Source organism: Monodon monoceros, unplaced genomic scaffold, assembly GCF_005190385.1.
Source record: "Monodon monoceros isolate NGI ecotype Baffin Bay Population unplaced genomic scaffold, NGI_Narwhal_1 Super_Scaffold_7, whole genome shotgun sequence".
Classification (NCBI taxonomy): Eukaryota; Metazoa; Chordata; class Mammalia; order Artiodactyla; family Monodontidae; genus Monodon; species Monodon monoceros.
Genome location: NW_021703784.1, coordinates 105,809,771 through 105,833,542, shown reverse-complemented (window position 1 = coordinate 105,833,542; position 23,772 = coordinate 105,809,771). Strand labels below are relative to the sequence as shown.

General features: G+C 66.3%; 1 protein-coding gene across 1 annotated transcript; it reads right to left on the bottom strand.

Annotated features, from left to right (window-relative positions):
* Positions 1–27: 27 nt before the first annotated feature.
* Positions 28–23,091, bottom strand: TRPM5 (transient receptor potential cation channel subfamily M member 5). The gene is given in 35 exon segments (XM_029209427.1): positions 28–1,246; positions 1,600–1,666; positions 2,009–2,111; positions 2,809–2,941; positions 3,116–3,297; positions 3,736–3,874; positions 6,968–7,142; positions 7,204–7,336; positions 7,525–7,643; positions 7,790–8,052; positions 8,151–8,239; positions 8,475–8,587; positions 8,987–9,034; positions 9,037–9,086; positions 9,089–9,112; positions 9,460–9,577; positions 9,630–9,794; positions 9,869–10,080; positions 10,083–10,179; positions 10,440–10,558; positions 11,507–11,726; positions 12,013–12,202; positions 12,284–12,365; positions 13,561–13,686; positions 13,689–13,743; positions 14,488–14,510; positions 14,513–14,653; positions 15,255–15,612; positions 15,773–15,898; positions 17,867–17,980; positions 18,894–18,979; positions 19,095–19,117; positions 19,527–19,960; positions 22,538–22,703; positions 23,063–23,091. Coding segments are annotated over 35 exon segments (4,851 nt in total). The 3' UTR covers positions 28–917.
* Positions 23,092–23,772: the final 681 nt, after the last annotated feature.

Sequence of the window (23,772 nt, the reverse complement as noted above, 5' to 3'; positions counted from 1 at the left end):
AGCTGAGGTGACCCCCTCCTCAGTCCAGAGCAAGAGGTGGAGACCCCAGACCCGTCCGGAGGCGGGCTCACAGCTGTTGGTGTGCAGCCCCTGCCTCCAGCATATGCCTGTAGACCCCAGGAAGCGGCCAGCTGAGCGGGCGCCGTCTCCAGCCCTGGCCAAGCTCACCCTTGACTCTGTCCTACTCAGGCTGTGTGACGACGACCGGTGTCCTGGGACAGTGTCTCCAGGACTGCTGAGCTGCTGTGCAGGGCGATGAGGAGGGTCCCCAGAGGGTGCTGGGGAAGTAGCCGGGAGTGGGCGTGGCTTTCCTGTGACCGCACTTGGGGTTGGCCAGCCCATCGTGCTGCTGAGCCCCGGGCCTGGCCCTGCCCCTGCTGCCCCTACCCCAGGGCTCCAGGTCCCTAAGGGAAGGAGAGACTGGCCTGGCTGGCCACGCAGCTGGGGCAAGCTCAGGGGCCCAGACCCCACCCCTGCAGGGCAGGAAGTCCCTCTCCCTGCGCAGTGCTTTACTGACCGCCTGACACCTCCCAGACGCCCCCCAGGTCCACTCTCATGTGGGGCTGCAGCCCAAGGTGTGGGTGTACTTTCCAGGCTCCATTTAAGATAAAGCAGCTTTGGGGGCGGGTCCTCTTGGGGAGGTGACCCGCAGCCGCTGCCCAGGCTGGACAGCCCTGCACTCACTGTGCGAGCTGTCGGGGACGTGCGGTGGCAGCCGACAGACACAGTCTTGGGTCTTAAAGGACAGAAATTCCAAGTGCAAGCGTTTCAGAAAAAGACCAGTCTCTTGGTGGGTGACACAGGTTGGGCATGGACTCCAAGGCAGCTAGCTGCCCACCTAACGGGAGGTGCCCCGCACAGGGCGCTCAACAAGTGTCTGCTCTCCTGGGCCTGGCTGGTTGGTTCTGGTCGGGGTCCTAAGGGCTCTGCCTGTCAGGGGGGGGCCCACGACACACCGCTGCACCCCAGGCCCAGGACATCCAGGGAAGGTGCCGGCCAGGGCAGCGAGTCGTTCCTTTTGACAAAGCCCCGAGCCACATCCTGCTGGCGGGCTCCACTGGAGGTGGGGGCAGGCCGGCGCGCCCGTGGGGCCTGGGGCTCTGGGAGAGGCGGGCCCTGCGTGCAGATGGTCCAAGTGGCTCAGATGTTCGAGGGCAGCCGGCCGGCCTCTGGGTGTTCCCTGCTGCCCAGGCCCCCTCCGTGGTCAGCAGAGGCCTGTGGGTTCCCACCACTGAAGTTCGGGAGTCTGGTGGGGGAAGGGAGGCCCCTCCTCAGCTGCTGGGCGCCCAGGGGGGCAGCCGGGGAAGGGAGAGGTGGCCCTGGCCGGCGGGGGGTGTGGGCAGCAGCCCAGTGGGGCCAGGCAGAGGCTCGGGAGTCTGGGTGGCCATGCCCTCACACCCTGGCTGGGTCGGTGGGCTTCATCAGAGGGCCCCTACCCACCCTGAAGACTGTGGTCAGCCAAAGGCCATCAGAGACGTAGGCCGGGCCCCTCCCAGGACAGGTGGGAAGCGGAGGCCCAGGTCAGCGGGCTGGCGGTGGGTTGCTCCCGCCCACCCTGCCCCAAGCCCACCCAGGACGTGTGGGGACAGCCACACCTACTCCAGTAGCTGTTCCTGCGGGCCAGCATGTCGGCCATGGAGGAGAGGAGCGCCGTGCAGTAGTCGACCTGCAGAAGGGAGGTGTGCTGGGAGCTCCCGGGCCACGCCGTGCCCGCCTCCCCTGCCCACCGGCGCCCGCACTGCTCTGTGACCCTCCTCTGGTGGCTGCCTCTCGGAGGAGGCGGGGGGTGGGGGAGCAGGCCCTCCGGCACCGTGATGTGGGGAGTAGACGGTGAGGGGTCTTAAATGCAGGACCCCCCTGGGGAGAGTTGCAGGGTCTCCCCCTCAGGGAAGGGTGGGTACAAGTACGAAGCCCCAGGCCCTCCCTGCCCTGCCCCTGCCCTGACTGCTGAGCCCCGCGGCCAGGCCCCTGCCCCGGGAGAGAAGGGCGCCCTGGTGTGCCTGCCTACCTGAGACTCCAGACGCTCGACCCGCTTCTCCTGCTCTCTCAGGCCCCCGAAGTACTTGGCTACGAAGTCCACCCTGGGATAGGAGCAGGCAGGCAGCAGGCCGCTGAGCGCGGGGTGGGGCGGGGCGGGGAGGGCTCCCAGATTGGGAAACCTTCCTGTCCTCCCCCATCCTGTGGCCCAGGCCCTTTGGGTGGGTTTGGGGGTCACTGAGCTTCTGTGGGCGCCTGAGTTCAGGGTGCTCTGGCCCTTCGGGCCTGGGTGCAGACCTCTGCTGCACCCTCCCTGCAGGCACGGGGCGGGGGCGGGGTTCTGTCCAGCAGTGGTGGGCGGGGCTGTCCCCACCCCTCACCCGCAGGCAGGACCAGGCACGTGGGTCTGAGGGAGGGCTGGGGACCCTCAGTATTGGCCCCATCCCCCAAATGCAGGGCAGGCAAGGCACCAGCAGAGCTCTGTCCAGGGTCGGGAGGGAGGCCGTGTGCTGGACCGGGCCACATCCCTGCCCCTCTCAGCCCGTTTCCCCAGCTCAGACCCTGTGACGTGAGAGCCCACGCCAGCTGTAAGGCAGCCTGACGCCCAGCAGTGATCCTGGTAAAGACCTCACAGCCCCCAGTCCCATGGCGTGAGATCCAGCCCCTCGCCAGCTCCGCCGGCGCCTCTACTTACCAGCACCCTGCAGGGGAGGCGGCCAGCGCTCCAGGCTGGGCCCTTGCCCCTGTAAGCCGCCCCCTGGGCTCAGCACCCCAGGCCGCCTGCCACGCCCACCCAGGTGGGTGGGGGGGGCCGGGGCCCGGGTCCCGCACCTGTGGGCCGTCTTCCGCGGCAGCTCCTCCCCGCTGTCCTTCCTCCGCCTCTCCAGCTCGCTCAGGAAGTTCTCCTTCTGCACCGCCTCCCAGGTGACCATCTTCTGGTCCAGGGGCTCCGGCAGGTCCCTCTCTGGGAAGGCCAGGCAGCCTCAGGGGCAGAGCCAGGCAGGAGGAGCCCTCCCTGTGGTGCGCCAGCCTGCAGGGTCACTGCAGATGGGGCCAGGGCGCGCTGCCCCTCCCCAGGCCCAGGGCCCCCCCCGCCCCCCCTCTCGGTCCAGGCAGCTGAGTCCAGCCCAAGCCTCACCCAGGCGCGCCCCGTTCTGCTGGGCCTCCTTCCGGAAGAACCTCTTGAGCACCAGGTTCAGGTGGCTGAGGAGGATGAAGGGCCGGTCCAGGGCGGGGCGCTCGTGGTACTCCAGGATGAGGTGGTAGCGCTGGAACTTCCAGAAAGTGTCTGTGTTGCCCTGCACCACCTGGAACGTGTAGCTGCGGACGCGTGTGGGCGGCGGTGGGCACATGGCCCGGCTCCCTGCGCTGTTCCCGGAGTCCCAAGGGCTCCCCCCGCCTCGCCGTCCCCTCCTCCTGTGACTTCTCTCCACTTCTCTGGGGTCTTCCACTGCCCCGTCTGCTGCAGCCTTCGCAGACCCGGGCCCTACTCCCTGGGGGGCGGCGGCCTGGGAAAGCATCGCCACTCCACCCACACGCACGCACCTGCCCTGCCCTGCACCACCTCCTAGGTGCCCTGACCTCCAAGCCCAACCCGAAGGGGAGCCACAGTTTTGGGTGACACCCCATTTCCAGGCCCCTCTTGGGGGCAGAGAGGTGAATGCAGCTTGAGGTAAGGAGGGCCAGGCAGGTCTGGGCCAGAGATGCTGGAACTAAGGGCCCCTCGACGTGGACAGAGCAAGGAGGCAGGGCGGGCACCTGAGCATGGCGATGAGCGAGTTCATTAGCAGCACGTTGGTGACCAGCAGGAAGGTGACCAGCCAGCTGGCGTCGAGGTTGGGGCAGGAGGGCGAGTCCTCCAGCAGCGGGGGGTGCACGGAGCAGTTCACGCAGGCTTCTGAAAGGGGAGTGGGCTCAGTGCAGCCGGTGCGGGGCTGAGCTGCAAATGCCCTTGGGTATCGAGAGCTCTGTCCTGCAGTCGAGGCCACCCTGGGACAGAGGGCCCTGGTTAGGTGGCCAACTCTTGTGGTTTCCTGGGGATCACCTGGGCTTCGGCGCTGAGTTCCTGTCGTGGGACACTCCAGTCCTGGGTGGCTGGCCTAGCGGTGCTAGCCCCACTTCCCCACTGCTGCTGGACCGAGCTCACAGCCAGACCACAGGCTTTGGAGGCAGCGCCGAGGCCGTGTGGAGGACCCCGGTTTCTGCTGGTTGCTTCATGGGTCACCCCCAAGCACCACCACCACCGCCAAAGGCTCTGCTCAGAGCCAGTGTGGGGAAAGCTGGCCTTGGCAAGGGGAGGTGGAGTCTTTCCTGCAGGACTTCTCAGGGCCTTTATGGCTCTACTGCCTATCACAGGACTCTGAGCTGGAGGGCAGGTCTGCACCATTTCCAAAGCCTATGGAGGCAGAACACCCTTGACACGGATCACTGTGGGCATGGAGACAAGCCAGCCTGAAAAGTGCCTTCTGGGTGGGGCAGCCCCTCCCCTGCCTGCCTCTACCCCTGCAGGGCCAGCCTGGACCCCCACTCCATCCCAGGAGATGGGAGGAAGGTGCGGAGGAAGGGGGGGGAGTGCGCCTGCCCATCAAGAGGGCTTGTGGCTCCAGGTGGTGACCTCCACAGGCTGTGCGCGTGCGTGCGTGTGCATGCGTGCGTGTGCGTGGACGCGGACACACGCCTGCACGTAGGCCTGTGTTTCTGTGACTGCACCTCCCAGTCTTCATGCTGTGACTGAGTCCGGGGGGCACTGGGGGCCTCTGGCTCTGTGTGTGCCTGTGTCCCCGCCTCCCTGCTTGCGTGTCAGGCTGGCAGGGCCTGTTTCCGTGTCCGCGTGTCTCCCTCACGGGGGCGAGTCCCTCCTGAGTGAGTTACTGTGATGGGGGTTGGTGCGTCCCCACGTGAGTTCCCTCCCTGCCCGCAGATCTGCCCGGCGCTAATGGGTGACCCTCCTCCCTCCCTCCCTCCGGCACCCCGAGAGATGGGCCAGGGCCAGGCCTAGAAAGCCTGTCTGTGAAGCTGTAAACCTGTCTGATGGAAGCGGCTCCGTGGTCACGAGACCCCTGCGTCTCCCCCATAACTCTCAAAGGCGCCACCAGGCTAGGCTGGGAAATGAGTTGTCCTTGTCTCTGACCTCCTACAGCCCAGAGACGGAGCTCTGTCCTGGATGCTCAGCCCCCAGCTCCCGCGGGCGCATGTGGGGCAGGGAGGGCAGGGCGGCCACCGGGGAGCCCCGCGGGCTGCCTTCTCTCTCGGCCATAAGTGAGGGAATTACTCTTGGCTGCACCACCGTGGGCTCACAGGGAGGGGCCGGGGGTGGGGGGGAGCGGGTGAAGAGAGACAGGGAGGGAGACAGCGACCTGCGGGACCCTCCGTGCCGGCCCAGGCCCGGCCCTGGTCACGGACTTTCCACTGTGGAACTCAGCCTGGCAGCCACAGTGGCACTTCAGGCTGGACCCCCGGGAGTCTACACTCCCTCCGTCCTGCCCAGGTGGCCCCAGGCTCCTGGGGACCCCGAACCATGACAGAGCTCCCTTGAACCAGTGTGTGGCCGTGGGGGCAGGAGTGACCCCCCCACCCCTGCCTGGCCCTGGGGGCGCCCACCTCACTCCCCTCCTTCCGAGGGGCCCCGTGGGACTGGGGCAGTGCTGGGGGTCATGGTAGCACCCGCCAGCAGGGCTGTATGGTGCGGGCGGTGCGGGCGGGGAGGGCTGGAGGGCGGGCGGGGCCTCGTTAAACTAATGGCCTGGAAACTGGTGCCCACGGATGAGCAAACACCGGCCCCAGTGCCGGGGGCTGGGGGACTAAGAAAACAGCCGAGGAAATGAGCCTGCAGAACACCCTAATTAGGAGGCAACTCCCATGACGGCCCAGCCCCACCGCCGCCCCATCCTGGAGGCCTGTTTGCTTCGGTCACGTCCTCATCCCATTGACAAATATTTACCAGGTCGTGGAGCGCTGACCTTGCGTCATTAGCTGCAGTGGCCGCGGTCAGGCCTCAGGGGACAGTGTGCCCGTGATCGCCCAGTGGGCCCCAGGTGGCCTCAGTCTGACACCAGCCTGAGCGAATGATCCCTCCGCCCCCCTCCTCGCGCCAGGAGTGCCCGGCAGGGCGGGTGCCCTGGGCCCTCACACTGGGCCCTGGCTGCTGGCCCACCTTGCTTGAGGGGCTGGTCCCCCCCCCTCCCCCTCACTGAGTCCCAGCCATCCCAGAGCCTGCACAGGCATCCCCGCCGCCAGCCCAGGTCTCCCTGAGCCCCCATGGCTGAGCCACTCTGCCCCCCGTGCTGTGCTGACTTGTGGGAAGTTCTCAGAGCCTCCACCAGCCCCAGCGCCCCCAACCCCCCCGTACAGGGGCCGCCCTGGAGACACCCCTCAGACAGACCACACATACCCGGCCGGAGATCAGGCACACACGCTGGGTGGGTCCCCAGAAGCACAGATGCCATCAGGAGCGGCTTCCTAGCTAAGGGCCTTTCCAGCAGGTGGGCCCAGGGCTGGGTGCAGGGCCGGGTGGATGGGGGCTGACAGGAGACCTGATGCCCACTGGGGACATGCCGGGGGTGCGGGGCAGCTGGAGGGCCCAGACCCCAGGTGACCTGTAGTGCCTACCCATGCCCCCTCCCGGCAAGCCTCCCACCACCCCACCCAGCCTGCTGTCTCTCCCTGCAGCCCTGTCTCCATCTCCAGCCCGAGGCCCGAGTTTGGGGCCTCCGCAGCTGACACACATCAGCCCGGAGCTGTCCCCTGCCAGACATGGCCCTGTGTGGGTGGGCAGGGCCTGGGGGGCCAGCCTCGGGGACCCCCCGCTCTCAGCCACTCCAGGCCGGGGTCTCCTGTGACCCTCAAACACCCCTCTCAAGGGCCACGTGTCCAGGGTCTTACAAAAGGAACGTTCATAACTGGACTTGGTTCAGCTGCACCTTGGGGTGGGGATCCCACGTAGAGTGGGCACAGAGGACCCCCCACGCCCACCCCCAGGCTGCGTGCTGACCGTCGATCTCGTCCAGTGGGATCTGCCCGAAGATCTGTGGGTATGGCCGGTAGAGCACACGGCGGAAGGTCCACTCCAGGCGCCCGTCATGGGGGTGCAGCAGCGCCTGGCTGGTCACGCCGTAGGCCACAAGCCACATGCTGCGGAGGAAGAGGAGGAAGAAGACGTCCTTCATCTCCACGGCGGGTAGGCGAGTGGGGAGAGAAGCATGCGCCCTCCCAGGGGCGGGGGCTCACCATCCGCTCCACGATGATGATCTTGGGGCCCAGCTGCTTGTGGAGGGCAAAGACGTGGAGGAGCCGCAGCGTGAACACCGTGAAGTCGATGGCAAGGATCGTGCGGCCGGCCTCAAACACTGAGGGCAGCATCCTGGCAGGGCGGGGGGAAGGCAGGCTGGACGGCTGCTGGTGCCCATAGAGGGCAGGGGCTTCCCCCAGGACACACAGCACGGGACATACAAACACAGGGTTTCCGGAGCCTGAGCAGACCCATCCTGAAGCAGCCCGGCCCACCAGCCCACTAGGGCTGCCCCTGCCAGGCCTCTGGGACCCACAGACCTGCAGGTGACACCGACGACGAACGGGAAGATGGCCACCATGCCACACTTGTTCCAGTGGTTCTCCACGTAGAGAGTGCACTTCTTCCCCAGGTGCGTGTCCTCATCTGTGAAGAAGCCCTGGCAGGGGGCAGACGGCCCAGTGACGGCTACCTGGGCCCCCACCTAGCTGGGGACAGCCCCGCCATGGCCAGGCTGTGACCGTCAGGGATCGGGGCTCCATCTGGAGCTGGGACGGGGCTCGGTGGTCTGGGCCCACCACTGACCTGCCAGATCTCCTCCAGCACCAGTGTGAAGACCCAGAAGTAGAGGGTGACCTCAGCCCCTGACAGCCCCTGGGGAGGGGACCTGGAGTCCACCAGCGGGACGTGGGTGAACAGGAAGAGGAATGCAAAGTACGTTACCACGTTCCCCAGGACCACGGTCACGGGCGCCCCCCAGAACTTCCGCCAGCGCGTGAACAAGGAGGCGGCTCGTGGGCCTCGGCCGCTCTGAGTTCTTGGCACCTTGGCCAGCTGCTCCGCCCGGCACCACGAAGGAGACCACAGCCAGTGGTGAGATGGGTGGCCAGAGCCCCGAGCTTGCCGCTGCCCACCAGGGCCCAGCCTCCGCAGGGCCCTCACTGACTGCCCGGGCCACAGAGCAGCCTCTTCTCCGTGTCCAGACTGTCCAGCCCCTGCAGGTCCTCTGGGCCCGTCCTTAGAGGGCCCTCCTCACTGGGAGCACAGGGGGCCCTCAGGGACGTGGGAAGGGCACCCAGAGGCCCTCCACTTGGTCTCAGGCACCCAGCCAGCAGAGGAAGTGCTGGACACACTGCGAAGGGACATGGGTAGGGGGCGTGCATATGGGGGTCCACACGGATGCTGGATGCAGCGGGGGCTGGCGCCGGGGACATGCCGCCACCAGCCCCAGTGAAGCCCAAGGCCCCCCAGCTGCTCTGTCCTGACAGACCTGAAGGTGATGAGGTTGGTGTACACGAGGGCCGGGCAGAGGAAGGCACCCAGCAGCCGCAGGATGGGCGTGCCCGAGGCCATGTCCCCCCACCAGATCTCGGTCAGGAAGGCCTGAAATAAAGGCACGGTTGCCCCCCCCACCGCCCGCCCCCGCCTCCACACCTCTGCCCTGCTGTGCCCGCAGCAGGCCTGCCCTTCCAGGTTCAGCGGGAGCATCACCCCTCCCAGCCCTGGCTCCTAGAGTTCCTTGGAGCCTCCATCCTGCTGGGGAAGGAAGACCCTCTGATGGGGGAGGCCCGGCTCGGGGGTCCAGGAGGGCTGAGCTGAGGAAGCGGGGTTTCTTCCGAGACCGGAGGTGGAGAAAGGGCTGGACGTGGGGGGAGTGGCCAGCTGAGGGAGCCCCCCACCCCCATGGCCAGGACACAGGCTGGGGGAGGCATGTGAGGGGGGTCGGCTGGGGCACCTCCTGTCTGCCCAGCCCCTCGCCCCACAGCCCTCCCCGGGGCTCACCTGCACCCCGTCGTGGGCAGAGAAGGCCTCGGTGTCGGCCTCGGTGGCCACAGGTGCAGACACATGGCCCTGCTGCATGAGCGGCTCCGGTGCACCAGCTGTTACGGTAGCACTCGGAGAAGAGGTCTGCCCAAGGGCGCGGCCGCTGCCACGATGCCCAGGCTCGGCCCGTCTGCCCTCCCCCTTCGGTCGGCCCTCTGCCCTGTGCCTGCCTCCCAGGGGGCTGGTGAAGCCCAGGAGAGGCCTGCCACGCGGAGGCTGCCCATCCTGGCCCGGCCTGCCTGTCGGGATCGTGGGGGGCTCCCTCTCCCCGAGTGTCTCTGCCTGCCTGGCCGCAAGGCCCAGCTGGCCCGAGCCTTGGAGCTGCGTCCTCGTCAGCCGTGTACCCGTCTGCCCCCATTAGGATTTTAGGGGGAGCCCAGTGGCCCCGAGGAGCACGGGGTCACTGCAGCCCCACTGCCTCGGCTGCTTACCCAGGGCCAGCTGCTCGTACTTGGCCTCACGCAGGGTGCGGCCCACCTCGGCCCCTGTCTCCAGGTGGGACATCTCTTTGAGGATCTTGCAGGCGGCCAGAGCGACTGCCACGCCCTCCTGGGAGGCCAGGTTGGAGGATGCGGCTGCCTCCCCGCCCCTCCCCAGGGACCCGGCCCCTCCCCGGAGTCCTCACCGTGGCCCAGAAGTAGGTAGCCATCTCGTGGCGGTTCTGCAGCGCCGCCCACAGGAACAGGTCCCTCCAGGGGTTTTTGCTCCTCTGGTTCAGGTCCAGCAGCCCCTTCTGGCCCGTGGGCTGCCGGACCGGGCCCTGCTCCTAGAGGATGGGGGTGTCAGCCCGCAGCCGCGGCCCCGCTGGCGCCCCCCTCCTGCCGCCTGCTCACAGCTCACCGCCTGGTAGAACCCACGGCAGGCGTCGTGCAGGAAGTCCCTGAACACCCGCGACACCTCGTGCAGGGAGAAGGCGGGCGGCTCCCGGGCCTGCTGGGCGCACAGCCCGGCCCACGTCAGCCGGCCTTCCTCGTGTTTGCGCTGCAGCAGGAGGAAGAGCAGGCTCTTGGGGGGCACCGAGCGGTAGAGCTGCTGCAGCCGCCCGTACATCAGAAGTCCGCCACGTCGGCGCCACTGTCCACGAAGAGGCGCACGAACTCAGGCTTGCTGCTCACCAGCGCGTCCATCATCACCTCCTCCAGGTCGTGGGACTGGGCAGAGAGTGAGAGGGAGCCGGTGGGGCGGGCGTGGGGACCCTCAGCAAGGCCCCCGCCTGTCCCACTGCGCCGGGTGGCCCACACCCGCCGCAGTTCAACCCCTGCCTTGGGGGGCAGACGAGTGAGGCAGCAGCGGGAGGTGCCCCGGTCGCCCCCGGCCCGCGCAGCCACAGCTGGGCCAGGATGGACCCGGACACCACCTGCCCCAGCCCTCCACGCGTCCCCGCCCGGATCTGGCCACAGTCGGGCGGCACCTTCCACTGCACGTCCCTGTTGAAGATCTCGCTCCTGGCGATGTCCACGCGGTCCCAGGCCACGGGCAGCTTCAGCTCATCCTGGTAGTCCTGTGCCTCCTGGCTGCGGCTCTTGTGGGCTGCAGGCGGAGGAGGGGAGGGGGGGAGGGCGAACCTAGGCGCCGGCAGAGCCGCTGGGCACAGGGTCCCTCAAGGTGACTCTCCTAGACGCACAGCCACGGGAATGGTGCTCTGGTTCGCTCCACACCCTCTAGATTCACAAGACATCCCAAGACCCCCAGGAGCCAATGCTGGGAGCGCCAGGACCCCAAGGGGACCCCAGGGGTGAACGGAAGAGCAGGGAGCTGGCGGCCTGTCTGGAGGAGACTCCCCTCCCTCGAGGGTGTCCCGGCCCCCTGACCCGCACAGCCCCTCCCTGCCTGGGCCTGTGTCCCCCACCAGCGGTCAGCCCCTCCACAGGTGTTTATGTCCAAGAAGAAGCACATCAGGTGACAGCCAGAAAGTGGAGACAACCCGAGTGTCCATCAACAGAGGAACAGAGAAACAAAATGTGGAATATTACTCCACCCGAAAAAGGAGTGAAGCCCGACACAGGCTACAACGTGGACAACCCCCAAAACGTCGTGCTCAGCGAAGGAAAGACGCCAGTGGCCACACAGTGTGTGATCCCATGGAAATGCCACAAGTAGGCAAATCCTTAGACATGGCAGATTCGGGGTTGCGGGGGGCTGGGGGAAATCGGGGTGACTAGCAGGGCTCTTCTGGGTGGTGGAAACGTTCTGGAATCAGTAGTAACGGTGCACAACCTTATGAAAATGCTACGGCTCCCTGAATTAATTGAACACTTTAGTTTTTTAAATTGTGATGAAATATAGTAACATAAAACTTGCCAAAGGCAGGACTTTCTACGGATTTGCACGTCGGCCTTGCATGGAGGCCTTGGTAGGCTCTGTATTCCTCCAGTTTTGTTACACGTGCTGCCCCCGCCGAAGCGAGCAGTGACCGGTACACACGCCCACACAGTAGCACGCTCGCTCACACGCCCACACGCTAGCACGCTCGCTCACACGCCCACACGCCCACATACACAGCAGAGTGCAGCCGTGCCAGGGGTCCCTCCCGGCCACTGACAGCCCCCAGGCGGCGGCCTTGCCCCTGGAGGCCGAGACCCAGGACGGGGCAGGGCCGGGAGCCGCCCCTTACCAGGCTGGTCAGCCATCTGCCTCTGCCCGGTGCCCTCCGCAGGCCTCCCAGCGGGCGCGGCCAGGCCTCACCTTTCACCAGCGCCTTGAAGATGGACAAAGGCCCCGAGTTGGCGCCTCAGGCTGGGCACGTGGTATACGACCCCACATCCCCCCGTGAGAATGCCAGCCCTCTGCCCGCTGGGCCCAGGGCAGCCCCACCCACAGACTGAGGCTCCGCCCCCAGGCGTGAGGGCCTGAAGCAGGGGTGAGCACGGGAAGGTGGGGTAGCTTTGCAGCCAGAGGGGCCGGGCATGGGCACTGCAGGGGGTGGGGTCTGGGGTAGGGACCAGCGCTTGGCCCTCCTGACTGCAGTCTTGGCCAGTGCATACCAGTTCTGTCCAGTGCACGATGTCCTCCCAGGAGAAGTTCTCACTGGGAAACTTCTCTCTAAACTGCTTCTCGGCCACCTGGGGCACCAGGAGGTGGGGCTGGTTCATCAGGGCAGCAAGCATGTCGGCGATGCCCCCCGAGCCCGCCAGGATCAGCCACGGGCCAGCGTGCTCCACGGCCCTGGAAATTCTGTGAGGTGGGCAGGGAGGGCCAGCAGGCTGAGTCAACTCCAGGTCTATCCCTGCCCTGGCGGGGGGCCCTGGCCCCCACCTGCCGCCCCTGCCTACCTCCAGGGTGCTGGGGTGACCGTTGACCAGCAGACAGAGGACGGGGATCTCAATGCTGCTGGAGCAGGCGCAGCATGGGGGCCACCCAGGTGCCCGGGCGAGCAGAGGGCCTGGGACCCTCCCCATGGGGTGACCACCACGGCCTCAGACCATCAACTTGCCACATTTTCTGGGCAAACTCCAGCCAAGAGGCTTTTTCTAGAGAAGTGCGGGCTCCAGGCTGCCCCGTCACCCGGGGAAAGGATGCCAGCTCCGCACCTCACTATGCGATGTGGCGGCTTCGTGGCTATTTAAACCTCAAGTTGAATATTCAGTCCCTGGCTGCACCAGCCACATTCCGAGGGCCTGGCATCTCCCTGCATCAGGGCAGAAAGCTCTATCGACCACCAGGTCATCCGAGGCCCACAGAGCACGTCGAAGAGGTGAAGGAGGGGCGCTGGTCAGATTTTTCCCCAAACAAATCAGAAATGAGACTTCTGAAGGTGAAACCTCAGAGAAGCCTGGACCTGCTGGGTAGGCTGGGTGGGAGGAGCCCGGCAAACTGCTGGGAGGACTCCAGGCAGGCGGGATCGTCCCCCCCACCCCACCCCCAGCAGGGGCCCCTCTAACTCCTAAGGCGCCTCCTGAATGAATGTGGGGGATGCTTGGGTTGCGTGGGCTGCCAGGCGTCAGGAGCACAGAGCTCAGCGCTGCACCCACATGGTGATGGTTTAAACACAGCTTCAGTTGTGTTTTCATTAAAGGGTGCTCAGCTGACAGACGCTTCACGTTGCTTATACATACTGTAGGCAATTATACGTATCTTGTTTATAAATATTAGCCGTGCACTAGCATTAGCAAACCCAGCTTTCGAACCCGCCACTGGCCGCAGCGGTGCCCAGGCCTCGGACAACACTGCCCCCTGGTGGCACCTTACGTCGGGCCAGTGGAGGGAAATAGGCTTCTTGAAACTTGGAAATCTCTTTTTCTTTCCAAAGCTCGGAGCCCACCCACAACCAGAGCCTCTAGCCAGGGGACCCCCACTGGAAATCGACCTACAGCCACTCCCCACAGCTGTGTCCCCTGCTGCCGTGGCTGGCAGCCCCCCCTCCCAGGTCTTCCCTGTGGCCTGAGTCTCACCACTCTGGCGTGCTTTGTGCCTTCAGCCGGGAATGCCCTTCCCTGCCCGTCCTGGTGGTCCTTCCAGCCCCGTCCACACGCTGTGACCACCCCCATCCCGTGTTCCCTGGCAGCCTCCCTGGGCACCCAGGCAGGCCTCATCCCCGTAGCTGGTCCTTTGCTCCGAGATGTGCTTCTCCAGCCTCAGCTGCAGCTCTGTGGGCTCACTGACCTTCCCAGGGGTGCCCGGGTCCACCAGGATGAAGTGGGAGTGGTTGTTTTCCAGGGGCAGAGGGGGCCCTGGTTGCCACCATCGTCCATGGGGTAGTGGACAGGGCTGTCCTCCTGGGTCCCCCATGCACATCAATGAGGCCTGGGCAAGGCTTCTGTCCAGGGCCCCCGCCCTCCAGATGGAGGGAGGGCTGGCTGCTGTTTCGGGGGGCCCAGAAGCAGGCACAGGGAGGGGACCCTCTAGACAGAGCCCAGTGCTGGGGGGAGCTTCTCTCACAGGGCTGCCTGGGCCTCCTTTGGACCTGCCTCAGACCCCTCCCCCAGGGTGGGAGCAGAGGCCACTTGCCCAGTGTCACCCAAACTTGCGGGGCGGTGGCCAAGCCAGGCATTTGGGCACCGATTTGGGTGGGATCCTTGGAGCCCAGGTCCCCATGCCAGCCCCTCCCCATGCCGTTCCCTGGGCGATGCTGCCACCTGCTGGCCACATGCTGGGCACGCGGCTCCCAGCTCCCCCTCTGGCCCCTCCCCTTCATCCCCCTCCCACTTCCTGCCTTCCCCCCTTCTGCCCTCCCCCTCCCCTGGCTCTGAGTCATTTCACTGCCTCAGTCGTTCAGAGCAGCCTCGCTCTCCCCACCATGCCCAGGCCCGTGAGCCCCCGAGGTCAGGGGCTGGTCTGTCCACTGCTGGCCTGTCCACTGTGGAGAGACTCAGTCACAGGTGGAGGGCTGTGGTCAGCTGCGAGGCTGCCTTGGTGGTCTCCATAAGGCATGCCCTCCTGCCCTGGGGGGTGGCCGATATTCGGGGGCCTCCCAGGCCCACCATGTACCAAGGCCACAGTGCCCCGAGCCCGACACTCACCTGGGCGTCGTCCAGAAGTGACAGTGCAGCACGCGGCCCAGTGAGGCAATGCCGATGGCCACCACGTGGGCCTTGGTGGACGTGCTGGCCAGTGAGTGGTCACACACAGCCTGTCCGACGTACCGGACAAGGCCCACACGGAGTGCACTGGTCAGGATCCAGGCACCTGCAGACCCGGGAGTCACTGTGCCCAGTGGCCCCAGGGCCCCCTCCTGCCTTTGGGGCATCTGCTGGGAGCTGGCCCCCCCCAGACGCCATCTGGACAGAACAGGCCACGACTCTGTCCCGTGGCCTGTGCTGGGCCAGAACCCAGGAAGGTCTTTCCAGATTACAAAGCCCTCAGCCCAGTGGGTGCACAGACCGGGCTTTTTGTCTTTTCTACAATCAATCATTTCTGGGGTGAAGGAGACCAGAGACACCACATCCTTGACTGGGTTTTCTGAAGGCCCAGCCGGCCTGAAAATAAAGCCCAGAAGTTTGATTCTGACCCCAGCGACTGGCCAGATTCCTCGGGCCAGATTCCTCCCCCGAGGGAAGCAGAGGGGGCGAAGGGGGCCCGCCCACGGGCAGCGGGCTGTGGAAGCTGGCGCTGCCCCCGGTCGTCTCGCTGAGGCCTGTGGGCCCCACGGGGTGGCTGGACCCTCCTGGGGAAGAGGCTCCTCTGCTGCGTCCCCGGGGCTGCTCCCACTGCCACCGTGGCACTGTCGGGGAAGGGTGACCGTGGGGTTAGCGGGCTGCAGGGCCAAGGCCCTGGCCCGGGGCCTCACGTGTGCTCTGAGCCGCCTTCACCAGCCCCTTTCGCAGGACGTCCCTCAGCCACGGCTTCAGGGCAAAGGGCCGCTCCTCGCCCACCAGCGACATGAGTGTGTTGGGCATGGGGGTACTGAGTATGGGGGTGCTGGGCACGGGGGTACTGAGTATGGAGGTGCTGAGTATGGGGCTGCTGGGTAAGGGGGCCCTGGGCACAGGGGAGGGCTGGGCTCCACGGGTTGGGGGGGGCAGGGTCGCAGCCAGAGGCCAGGGGGCTCCCGCAGGCCCCGTCTTGACCTGCTGTGTGACCTGGGCGTCCCCATCCCCTCGGGAGAGGCTGAGGCCGGAGATAGGAGGGTTCTGGACATGCTGTGCCTGGGGATAGGAGGCAGGAGCCGGAGGGCGCTGCCAGCTCCACAGCTGTCTCCGCCTGGGGCTCTGAACAGCCCCCGGGCACCCGCCACCCCCACTGTGGGAGAGCGGGCACCGGGGCTCAGTGTTGTGGGGAGGACGTGGGGTGCAGGCAGCCTCTCACCTGGCCTTGCTTCTTCCCAGACCCTCCGAATTCGATCTCACCCTGGCACAGGCCCGGCCCCTGTTGGTCGCCAGCACCCCCGTGGCTGCCAGGATGGGAGCCCCCGGCACCCTGCATGGGCCCTGTCTGCAGGGACAGAGCCCACTCCTGAGGTCGTGAGAGGCAAGCGCTCCCCGCTTCCTGCCAGAGGCCGGGGCCGCCTTCGCCAGGGGAGCCCCTCTCCCCAGACGCTGCTCTGGCGGAAATGGGGGGCCACCAAGAGGGTGTCTGCCCTGGTGCCCTTCCCACCGGCCGGCCCTCCTGAAGCCCCACCATGTGGGCTCCATCTCCCCCTTCCCCAGCCCCGCCTCCTGGCCCAATGCCTACCCCCCAGTATGCTCCCACTTGCCCCTCCCTGGGAGTAGCCGGCCGGCCACGCCCCTCGCCACTTCTGCAGAGGCTTTGGCAGGGGGGTACCTGGAAACCCCAAAAGGCTCAGTGGAAGTCTCGCAGCCCACCCGCCCCACACCCCTGTCAGCCCGGGACATGGATGGGACTCTGGGTTTGCCTGGTGCCCAGGCAGAAAGCAGGTGGAAGGCAAGCAGGTGAGGCCTGTGTACACAGCTCAGGTGCAGGGGGACCTGGGGGTCTGGGCGGGAGCCAGGTGGGCCCAGGAGGCCCAGGGAGGGAAGGCTGTAGCCGTCCCCCGCCCCTCCCACCACCCAGGGACCTTCCCACCAAGCCCTAACCCCTGGCCCAGCGCTGCCCACGTGCCTGGCGGGGTTGGCACATTAGCAGAAACTCGGGAGCCACGCCAGGGTCCCAGGAGAGGCCCGAGTGACAAGGACCTGGGTCCCATCAACCTGCCTGACAGCAAGCACCCCCAGCGCCTCCCGGACCCACTGCCGACGGCTGCCAGCCAGGGCCCAGCCCGGCCCCCCACCACCTGCCCACGGCTCCGCATGGCCCCCACTGCCTGTCTCCAGTGGCTCCTCTGCGGGCTCAGCAGGGAGAGCACGCCCGCCCTGCCCCGCCCTTCCAGAGCCTGGGACCAGAGCACAGGCGGGGCAAAGGTCTTCTCAGAGCCGGTGGGACCCCAGGTCCAAGGAGACCTGAGAGGCCCACCCTGTGAAGCTCCGTCTCCTTGGTCGCCCCGTCCATCACGGGTGTCGGCCGCGCCCCGTTCGGCTGGGGTATTTTCCCAGCTTCTCCAGGGTCAGCCCCACCCCCCGGACGGAGGGGGCCCTTTGGGAGAGGAGAATGAATCTCTCGGTAAAATGCTTTCCTACAGCGGCTCCGGTTCTCAAGGCCGGGCCAGCCCTTTGTTTCTTGGAGAGGGGCCACCTGGGTACACAGGAGGGGCCGGTGGAGGGGCACCTGCAGGCATGACATGGTCCTCCCACTGTGTCCCCCAAAATCATGTGTCCAAGCCCTAGTTCCTGGTGCCTGTGAATGCGCCTTTTGTAGAAATGAGCTCTTTGCGGATGTGATCAGTTTAAGAGGAGGTCGTTAGGATGGGCCCTCATCCAGTGGCCTGAGTGTCCTTACAAGAAGAGGGAAGAAGCCCAGTGAAGATGGAGGCAGAGAGTGGGGGGATGCGGCCACAGCCCAGGGACGCCTGGACACCCAGAAGCTGGAAGAGGCGGGCAGGACCCTCCGCTGGAGCCGCTGGAGGGGGCTCGGTGGTGCAGCACCTTGATTTGGGATTCTGGCCTCCAGAGCAGCGAATCAGTTCCCGTTGCTCTCGGCCACCCATCTGTGGGACTTTGTCACAGCTGCCCAGGCCGCTCATACAGCCTGTATCTTGTCCCTTCCCCTGTGCCCACACCCAGGCCCTGTCCCCAGACACTAGCCTCCAGTATTAAAAACCCATAATCACCAGCTTGGAAAGGCCATATTCAAATCCCACCCCTCTGCGCTCCCTGCTCTGGGGTGGGAAGCAGGAGGGTTTGCATCCGCCCCGCCCCCCAGGGCTGGGCCTGTTGCTGTTGGTACGAAGAGCCTCTGAGGCCCGGCCCTGCCAAGACACGGAGGGGTGCGGGGAGACCTGCACGCGACCACACAGCCGGGGGGAGGCTAGACCTGGCCTGGGCTTGGGCACCGGCCAACGCTCACCCCGTCGGCACTGCCGCCCTCTGGGCTATAACCACAGGGGTGTCCCAGGGCGGCTGTAACGAGCGACCACCAACCGGGCATCTTAAAACAACGGGCGTTGATTCTCTCGTGGTTCTGGAGGCCAGAAATCCCAAAACAAGGTGTCGCAGGGCCGAGCTCCCTCCGAAGGCTCGAGGGGAGGGTCCTTCCTGCCTCTGGCAGCTCTGGGGGCTCCAGGTGTCCCTGGGCTTGTGGCCGCAGCCCTCCAGCCTCTGCCTCCGTCTCCAAGTCCCTGTCCAAGCCTCCCTCTCCTTATAAAGACACCGGCCATTGCATGAGGGCCTCCCTACTCCGCTATGACCTCATCGTAACTAACTGCTTTGGCAAAGACCCTCTTTCCAAATAAGGTCACGTTCTGAGGTTCTGGGTGGATATGAATTTGGGGGGACACTCTTCAACCCCAAAGCATGGGCAGCGACATGGGATGTGTTCGCATCATGCGGGGAGGGGGGCGCTGAGCAGGGGCCCGGGGCCTGGCACCCCTCCCGCCGCTGGACGCACCCCCGGCCCGGGCTGTGTGCGGGGACTGGGCAGCACTGCTGTGCTCATAGGCCGAGAGCCTCGGGTTTGCTCCACCAGGGAGGGGGACCTGGAGGGGGCGGCGGGGGGGAGGGTGCTGTGGGGCTCCCCGACCCCTAGCCCACGTCGCCCTTTCCTCACTGACAAGGCAGGGGTCTTCACCGTCCCCGGGGCCACGACCTGCACCCCTCACCCCAGACCCTGAAGGCCTGGGCCCAACCCCTGGCTTCCCAGCCACGGGGGGCCAAGGGGGCATTGGGGTCCTGTGCTGAGAGCTGGGGGGGACACTGGGCCAGACGCCAGGCAAATGGGGCCACCAAGCGGGAAGGACATGCAAAGGGCGCATTTGTATGAACAGCCGTCCTGGTCTTTGACGGCCCTGTTCCCAGAAGGGGCGGGGGGGAGTGTGGGTCTGGGCAGCTGGGGGGCCTGCGTCACCCCCCGCTGGAATCCCCCCCCCCCCCCCCACGGCCGACAGGGAGAACAGAGGCAGGATATTCAGCCCCAGCAGCAAGGGCACTGGGGGCTCTCGCTCGGGGGGGCAGACGGCCGCCCCTGGTCAGAGGCCACCAGGGAAACGGCCCCAGCGCAGGCAGAGCCGGGTGGCCAGGCCCCGGGGGTACCAGTCCACCCGGCCCTTCCCGGCTGTGTCACTGGGCAAGCCCCTCACCTGCTCGGCCCCTCTGCTCCTCCCTGAGATGGGAGGAGAGGGCACACAGGGGTCCCACACTCAGCAGGGCGGTGGTCAGCACGGCAGCCCCCGACCCCCAGTGAGGACACGAGTCTCCCGGGCCAGGAGCGGAGGTCACGGCTCGGGGAGGGGGCAGAGAGGGGGCACAGCTGCCCACGCGCTTGTGAGCCCCCCAGCGGGACAGGCACCGGCTCTGAGCCCTGGCTCCCTGAGTCTGGCCCCCAGGGCCGCGGGGCCACCCCCCTGCCCAGACCCACCCCGAGCCCCCCTCGCCTGCAGAGGGACCGTCAGGAAGGCCGGGCTCTCCCCAGGCTCCAGAGAAGGAGATGGAGACGAGAGGCAGCCTGTGGCCAGGGAGGAGGGTGCCCCCACTCCTGCTGCCTGCTGGGGGCTGGCGGCCAGGGCACCTACCTGCTTGCTTTCTCCCCGGGCCCGGACACACGGCTGCTGGTCAAGGAGCGGGTGGAGGTGTCCACAGCCTGGCGCCCGCCCTTTCTCCCCACTGCCACCACGCCCGGCACCTGGGCAGCCAATGCCGTGACCGGCGCCGGGCGCCCCCGATCTCCACCCCACCCGGCCCACAGGCCTGCTGCGGCCAAAGCCACCGGGCGCGAGGGCCAGCCTTCCCCGGGCCTGACGGGTCCCGTGACCCCCTTGGGCGTGACCAGTCTCCCGGTGCCAAGAGGTGGCCCCGTGTGGGGCTGGCTGCTGCCCCTCCCTCCCTCCGCGGCCTGGGGAGGGGAGGGGACGGCTGTGCCACACCCATGTCTCCGCCTCCCAAAGGCCCCCAGTTTATCTCTGCAGCAGGTGGGAATGGCCACCTCCAGGGGGTGTGGCCAGCCGTCCTGTGGAGGACGCGTGGGCAGAGACTGGGCCCACAAAGCCGAGAGGCACGGGTGCCCCGTGTGCGCTGTACCAGAGGGTGGCACAGCTGGGCCAGATGTCAGGTGGTCAGCACGGCAGGCTCCGCACAGACACTGTCCCTTCGAGCAAGGGCAGGACAGGGCAGCACGGGGGTGGCCCTGGAGCCCCACAGTCCTGGCTCACACCCTGCCAATCCTTCGGGCTCCTTAACTCTGGGCCTCAGTTTCTCTGAGAAAATGGGGATCTGAGTAGCCCGGCTTCAGGGAGCTTGCGGGTAACACATGAGAACAGACGACACTTCTGTGTGCCCCTTCCCCAGAGACCCCAGGACCCCCTCCCGGGGACCCCTCATCACCTGAGGTCTGGAATGGGGGGGAGACCCTGTCCAGGCCCTGTGCTCTGGGGCCCCACGTGGCCTCTTAGGTCTGGCCCGTTGGCCACCAGGGGGCGCCCCAGGACCGCAGGCTGGTGGAGGTGGCCCTGCCAGTGGAGGCCGCTTTGCCCTGGACACGAGGGCTCCGTCCTGGGCTGGGCACGTCCCATCGATGGGCCTGGAGCCCACCCAGGGAGGAGAGGGGCCGCCTGACGATCCCTCAGGAAAGACTGGATTCCAGATAAGTGGGGCTCCAGGGCAGGGACCCCACAAAGCCTCGGGGCCTGAGACCCTGTGGACGAGATTCTGAGGGGGAGATGTAAATCTTGGGATTCCCGGGCGAGGGCCAGCCCCAGCCCAACTGAAAGATCAGCCTGGGTCCACACCCCCTGCTGGCCTGGGGCCTGGCCCCACCGTGGGTCCTGCCAGCGTCAGGGGTATATGCAGAGTGAGGGGATCTCCCCAGAGCCTCCGAGCCTGGGGGCGGGAGGCACACGGTCCTTGGCTGCCTCCCATCCTCTGTTCCAGGCCTGCCGTCTACCCCTGGCCTCCTGGACGCTCCTCTCCGGCCACCCCCAGCCCAGTACCAGGCTGTGCTCCTTCCCTGCCTACAACCCTCCGTGGCTCCCTAGTACTCCACAATAACACCCCACCACGAGCCCGCAGCCCTGCCCCGCCCATTGCCCACCTCTCCAGCCGTCTGGCCTCCCCCTTGCCCTCTCGTCCAGCCTCAGAGCCTCCCCTTCTGCCCACCCCCGTCCCCCTCGTCCCCCTGCCCCAGCCACATCAGCTCACAGGCCTCCCTGGGTCTCTCTCTCCACATTACCCGGCATCACTTCCCAGGGAGCCTGACCCTCTGAAGGGACCTTTCATTCACTGGCGTGCTGTCTGTCTGCTTCCTGCCTGGGGTTCCCGGCCACTGAGCCTCCCGGGCCCAGAACAGGAGCTGCTGGGAGGACACACAGTGAGCAAGTGGATGCGGGGTGTGGACGTGCGTCTATGCGGGGAAGCCTTGTGACTGAGGGGCTGCGGCCAGCGTGGGCTGTGTTCGGGCGGGGCGCCACTGAAGGGAGGAGGTGCCCGGGGCCCCCCCGCACCCACTGCCGTTGTTGGGGGGACGTCCCAAGTTCTGCCTTCTGCTCTGTTTCCAGCCGCCTCCACCCCCTGTCCTACAACTGGGTCCAGGGCCGGAGCCACTCGGGACAGGACTGAGTTCACACGACGACGCTTGCTTTGGGGGAGAGGCCACGCCTGGCAGAGCGCATGCCAGCCCCCAGGCCTCTGTCCCTGGGCCCACCGTCTTCTGTCCCCAGCTGAGGCCTGGAAGAGAGGGACATATGCATACGCCCCGCCCCCAACAGAGGCCCAGCCCCCCCGCCCCTCCCCGTGCAGGCTGGGTGCCTCGTGGGGCTTAATTTGCAGGAAGACTCAGCCTCCTGAGCCACCTCTGGTCTTTGTCTCCCAGGACAGGAGCCACGACTCAGAGAGGGGCCTGGCTGGCCCTGGGTCTCCCTGCTGGCCTGGGGGCCTCCTCCGACGGGGTGCCTCCCTCGGGTCTGCGTGAGGTCGAGACTCAGGCCCTCGGACAGGAAGCGCCCTGCCCTGGTGCTTGGGGGCAGGGAACGCCACCTCTGGCCACTCCTGGTGGGAGAGCGCAGGGCGAGCTCCGCGGGACAGGCCACCGTCCGCCGCCTCTGGTCTGCCCCGAGCATCCGTGGTGAAGGCTGAGAGCCTGGTGCTTCACCCCGTCTAAGGGTCGTCCACGCCGAGTAGCCCAGACTTGCCCCCGACCTTGCTGACCACACACACGCCCAGGTTTCTGTAGCACCCCCCTCACGGGACTCGGGGGACCTGCAGGCCCTCCTTCCCACGGGGACTCCCACAGCTCTGAAGCTGCGCCTCATGGGCCCTCACCCGCCCCCCCCACCCCAGCCGTAGCCATTATCCTCCCCCTGCTGCCGTCACAGATGCAGGGAGAGAGGCCGGAGAGGCCCAGCTGGGGCTGAGCCGAGACTCGGGCATGGTCATGGGCCCAGGCTCACGTCCTCTCCCTCCCACCATCCTGTCCCGGAGTTTTTTGGAGTCCAGAAAGGAGACACCCCCAGCCCACTCCCCTCTTCCCCTCGGCGCCTGGTGGTAAACGCAGACCTACAAATACAGGAGTGTCTCCTGTCCCACCCGTTACCGAGGAGCAACCGTCCACTTCAGCCCCGAGAGCAGGTGCCACCGTGGAGCGCTGGGCAGGCTGCTGGCCGGCCTGCGTGAGGGGCGGCCCCCGCTGAGTCCCTGGACAGCTGTGGGTCCAGGTCCTGATGTGAAGCGGGGACGGTGATCCCACCGCCTTGCAGGGCCTGTGTGGGAGGGAGAGCACTTGGAACAGAGCCGGCCTTAGAGCTCCCGGCAAGAGTCCCATGCAAGGACCAGTGTGTGCGTGTGCGTGTACACAGCGTGTGTAAGTATGAGGATACCCCGCGTGTGTGTGTGTGTGTGTGCATGTCTGTGGACGCACAGGCTCTTGCCCTGCAGGTGCAGCTGGAGCACGTGGGCATTGGGCCAGGGGGACCACAGCTCCACCAGGCCTCAGCTGCCCCTCTGTCCCCTTCTTCTTGGCCCCCGAGGAGCCCGAGAGACTGATTCTCCCTCCCTGGGGGTCAGTTAAGGCTCAAACCACAGGCCTCTGTGGACCCCCACCCCATTCTCCCAAGCGCACCATCCACCTGCCTTGCCCTCGACCGTCATGTCACCTGCCAGCTCCTCCAGTCATTCAACATAGATTTGCTGAGCAACATGTAGGCGCCAGGACTGTGCTGGGGGTCAGGTGACATGCAGACAATAAACAAAGAAGCAAGTAAGAAGCAAATTTTAGAAAAGAAATGACTAAAATGGTTGTAGAGAAACATAAAGCAGGCAAGAACCTGGATGGAGGATGGATGGATGGTTGGGGGACTTTATTTTTAAATGGTCAAGGGATACCTCATTGGGAAGGTGACATTTGTGCAAATAATTGAAGGAAAGGCAGTTCATCTGCCCATCACCATTCACTTACCCACCCCCATCCACCCACCTGTCCGTCCATCCCTCCATCCACCCACCCACCCATCCACCCATCCATCCACCCATCCATCCACCCATCCATCCACCCATCCATCCATCCATCCATCCAATCCATCCATCCATCCATCCACCCATCTATCCATCCACCCACCCATCCATCCATCTCCCCCATCCATCCATCCATCCACCCATACATACTCCATCCACCACCCATCCCCTTCATCCCCCCCCGCCATCCCTCCATCCACCCACCCATCCATCCCCCTCCATCCACCCATCCATCCATCCCTCCATCCATCCCATCCAATCCAAATCCATCCCACTCATTCACCCTCCCTCCATCCACCCACCCATCCTCCATCCACA